This window comes from Oryctolagus cuniculus, chromosome 5 (assembly GCF_964237555.1).
Source record: "Oryctolagus cuniculus chromosome 5, mOryCun1.1, whole genome shotgun sequence".
Lineage (NCBI taxonomy): Eukaryota > Metazoa > Chordata > Mammalia > Lagomorpha > Leporidae > Oryctolagus > Oryctolagus cuniculus.
Genome location: NC_091436.1, coordinates 50,382,834 through 50,387,384, shown reverse-complemented (window position 1 = coordinate 50,387,384; position 4,551 = coordinate 50,382,834). Strand labels below are relative to the sequence as shown.

The following is a 4,551-nucleotide window of genomic DNA, read 5'->3' as shown; positions in this document are numbered from 1 at the left end:
CAAATAGAAATATTGCAATCTACATGAGTTATAAGAAAGGTAAGGGATTGGACTTTCTGTTGTTCAGATAATGTGCCTGATACACATATGGTGCCTTTGGCCTCTTCTGCGACTGGAAAGAGAACTGTGTGTTCATCAGTGGTAGTAAGTGCTTCCTCTGATGCTTGTGAGTGAGTCCTGCTGAGATTTACCCCTTGTACTTGGTAGAAAACATCAAAACAAGTACAGTACATCCCAAAATCCTCTAGAGATTGTTGTCAAATAATACCCAGAGTGACACCAGTTGTCCTTGATTTTAGAGGAAAAGATATTTTCCCAAAGTTTTTCAAATAGTATTCAAGCTAGGGTAAAATAAGCAAGTAGATTGACCATGTATTTTGATAGATTTGATCATGCTGCTTGTCAGAAAGTCTGTCATCACTGCTTATTTTTGTTTTCACCTTTCTAGTTTGGAAATAGGAGAAATGCATAAACATAGCCATTATATATAATTCTTTTTTAAAAATTTACATATTTATTTGAAAGGCAGAGAGGGAGAGACAGAGCAAGATCTTCCATCCGCTGGTTCACTGCTCAGATGGCTGCAACGGCTGGGGCTGGGTTAAGCAGTAGCCAGGATATTGGAGTTTCTTCCAGGTCTCCCACATGGTTGCAGGGGCCTAAGTAATAGGGCCATTCTCCACTCCTTTCCCAGGTACATTAGTAGGGAGCTTATTTGGAAGTGGAGCAACTGCCTGTTAAAGTGGCACTCATGTGGGAAGTTGGCCTCCCAAGTAATCTACTACACCATAGCGCTGATTCCTAAACATAGCTCTTACTTTGCTAGTGCTTTGATGATGGGGAAAAAAGGCAAGAAATTAAAAGGTCTCATTTATCTTACATATATGTTCACAACGTTATTACAACTTTCTTAGTAAACTTTTTTTAGTGACACGGAAACCAGGATCTGGAAACAGCAATAATGGAAAACAAGATGAGGTATAGGGCTCAAGAGGGCACTGTGGAAGAAGGTGTGGACCCAGGATTGTGTTACCAAAAGGCATCATTTCCTAGTCTTTCTGTTTTGTAAAACCAAGTTTCACATGTGCATTTGCTCATCTCATCTACACATACCTCTGTGTATAGGTGCACACTTATAGAAGTGCCTTTTATATAGTTTATTTAAAAATTAACGATTCTGTGCAGATGTTCTGCAGTTGTTTGAACCCATTAAGAGAACTGCATCCGGTACCAGAGTGCCTTGGTTCACTATCATGATCTTGCTCCTGCCTCCAGCTTCCTGCTAATGCAGACCTGAGAAAGCAGTGGTGATGTGTGCCTAACGCCCACTCGGGAGACCTGCACTGAGTTCTCAGCTTCCTGTTTTTCCCAGCTGAGACCTGGTAATTGGAAGCGTATTGGAATGTGAACTAGCAGATGTAAGCTTGCTCCCTGTGTCTATTTATCTCTGTCTCTCTGCTTCTCAAATACATTTTTAAAAATTGAAAAAAAAAGATAATTAATTCTATCAAGTTTCTATACCCCAAAGATAATTGGACAAGTACTCTGAATGTCTTTTTGTTTTTTCCTGGCTTTTAATTAATGTAATTATAATTTATTGTATTTTGTATCTTGTATATTTCTTTAATTCCAAATGATAGCATTTATGTTTCTACATACTCTTTACAGTCATTATTTTAAATATAGCTTAAGAGTTCACAGAAAAGACAATTCTATAGTTTTATTTAATCCTTTTTTTCAAATTTGGAGAATTTTATTTCTCTTCCTTTTTAAAGATTTGATTATTTATTTGAAAAGCAGACTTGAGAGAGAGAGAGAGAGAGAGAGATGGAGACAGAGAGAGAGAGAAAGATCTTCCATTCCATTTAATGGTTCAACTCCTCAAATGACCACAATACCCATACTTGGGTGAGGCTGAAGCCAGGAGCTTCATCTTTGTCTCCCATGTAGGTGCAGTGGCCCTAGTACTTGGTTCGTCTTTTGATTTCCCAGGCCATTATTAGGGAGCTGGAAAGGAAATGGAGCAGCAGTGACTGGAACTGGTGCTCAGATGGGATGCTGGCTTCCCAGGCAGCAGTTTGGGTACACCAGAACATCACCCCCTCCCTCAGCCCCCTTTCAGCTTTCTTACAAATTTGTTTTTCCTTCCTTCCTCTTTCCATCTCTCTCTCTCTCTGCTTCTGTTTATTCAATCTCATCTTAATAGAAAGTGTGTGTTAAACTCTGAATATATTTGGAACACTTACAGAAGTGATAATCTTCACTTCATGGAAATATTTTTGTCCTTAATATGGGATACTGAGAAACCTCATGATGGGGAGTAAATTGTGCTAACCACATACCTCCAAAAAAAATCCTCTTGGTTCAGGTTCATGGAAAGTTCAATAAAAAGCAAATGTATTTTTGTGCAAAAAAATTAAAATCCATAGGCAGTTCTTTTATAATACACATTTTGTAAGGTCTTCTTGAACATTTTTTGTTTGTATGAATTTCAAAATTATGAAATTTGTGTTTTAATATCAAAATAAATTTATACTTTAGTTTCATTTTCCATAAATTTTGATGTTTATTTGTATATTTTTGCATTTGTGTATGTTTGTATATGTATTTTACAGGTAAAATTAGCATGCACATATGTGTGCAAAAGGTATATGTGTGTATTTGTAAAAGCTTTGTATGTTGAATATTATGTAAAAACATGTCATTTCATGAAAAAGTGCACTTTCATGAGTGGTACTTAATCTTTAACAAAACATATTTCAAAGTCACTTTCTTTACCTTTGAAATGTAATTCCATTATAAACTATATTTTTCTCAATTAGCAAATTTTAGACAGAAATCAATCCCTCCACTTAATTTCATACTGGATGTTTGTTGACTTGCCCTAACAAAGCAAAAACAATTATAACAAAAGAGGCCATGTGTTCATACTCAAATTTATGCACATTTCAAAGAAGTATCCAAGAATGATGGCTATATTTAAGTCATCTTAAAATGTTAGCATTATGACTTAACAGTTTCAATCATGATAGTTAAGTTAGAGAACAGCTATTGCAGATTTGAGGACTTTAATAGAATTCAAAAGATGAAGTGGTGCTAGTTGAAATCATTCAGTTTCCTCTGAAGGCAGAGGTGATTTATTGATGTAAGTGATATATTCCGGCTCTAACTTGTTTTCTTTTTGTTCTTGCTTTGGAGATATTTGCAAAGACACACACAATTACAATTCCAGTACAGCAATAATAAAAGCAAGGATCCATTCAAGTATATCCCTGAGGTCAAGTGGTCTGTCATGGGGACAGGTATACTGTAAGACAATCGATGTTCCAGATGTAGTCCTGGTAGGAACCGACCCAGAAGGAATGGAGCTTGAAGGTTTCGAAGTATGAGGACTGGTCAGTGAAGGACACAAAACTCGGGATCTTGCAGTGGAAGGCGGTTGTCCTTTAAGACATGATGGAATAGGGGGTTGCCAAGTACTATTATCATTACAGGTAATTAATTCGCTGCCGTGAAGGTAAAATCCCTGATTACACTCAAACGTAACCTTAGCGTTATAGCAAAATTTTGTCCCAAATCCTGACACCTGCTTTCCATTTGTGAGTTCTGGGAATGGGCATTTGACCACTTTACACTGAGGAGGGTCACTACTCCATTTTCCATGCCCAACACAATACAGCTGACTCTCTCCAATAAGTGAAAATTCATCTGGTCCAGACGCCCGATTGCACGTGTAAGTTACAGCTGCTCGATATTCAAATGCATCACTGCCAACTCCGGAGTGTGCTCCATTTGGTATGTCTGGAGGTGGTGCACACATAATCCTTTCACATCGTGGAGGACTGCCACTCCACTGCATACCTGTATCACTGACTTGGCAATACAGAATACGTTCACCAATTAAGTGATAACCCTCATTACACACATATTCAATCTGGTTCCCGTATTCATAGCTTCCATTTACGACGTTAACTTGACTATTTAGGGGTTCAGGTTGACGTGGACATGATTTTTTATAGCAAGTATCATTTGAGATCTGTGACCATTGTTGATTCTCTTGACAAGTAATAAATTTGGGCAGAGGCCGCCGGTGACTGTATCCTAGCCTACACTCATATTCCACTCGCTTCCCCACATTATAGGAGGATTTAATGTCACCCTTGGGCCTCATACTTTGAAATCTTGGTGGCTCACCACAGGTGTTAGAGGAGGTAGATGGCAGGAACACCAGGGTCAGCAGGAGAATCCCGAGAACCCACGGGGAAGCAGAGGGACCCTGGCAGAGGTGAGGTGATACCTTGCGCAGTGCGGAAGAAGCTGCCATTTTCCTGGAGAAGGGCGGAAAACCTGAGGGCCAATCAAGTACTTGGCCAGTACAATGGGAGTGCTTTGTGAGTGCGCTGATCAGACGCAACAATCCCCACACTAGCGAAGTGTCAAGGGTCAAATGACAGGTGGGCGTGGCAATAGTACACATGTCAGAAATCACAAAAGCTGTTTTAGAGGGGCTCCTATCCAGCTCTTTCACATGACTCAGGGGTCAGTATCAAT

General features: G+C 39.0%; 1 protein-coding gene across 1 annotated transcript; it reads right to left on the bottom strand.

Annotated features, from left to right (window-relative positions):
• Positions 1 to 3,220: 3,220 nt before the first annotated feature.
• LOC138849859 (membrane cofactor protein-like) lies at positions 3,221 to 4,324 on the bottom strand. The gene has a single exon (XM_070074916.1). It carries the CDS (start codon positions 4,322 to 4,324, stop codon positions 3,221 to 3,223), a length of 1,104 nt encoding a protein of 367 aa, XP_069931017.1.
• Positions 4,325 to 4,551: the final 227 nt, after the last annotated feature.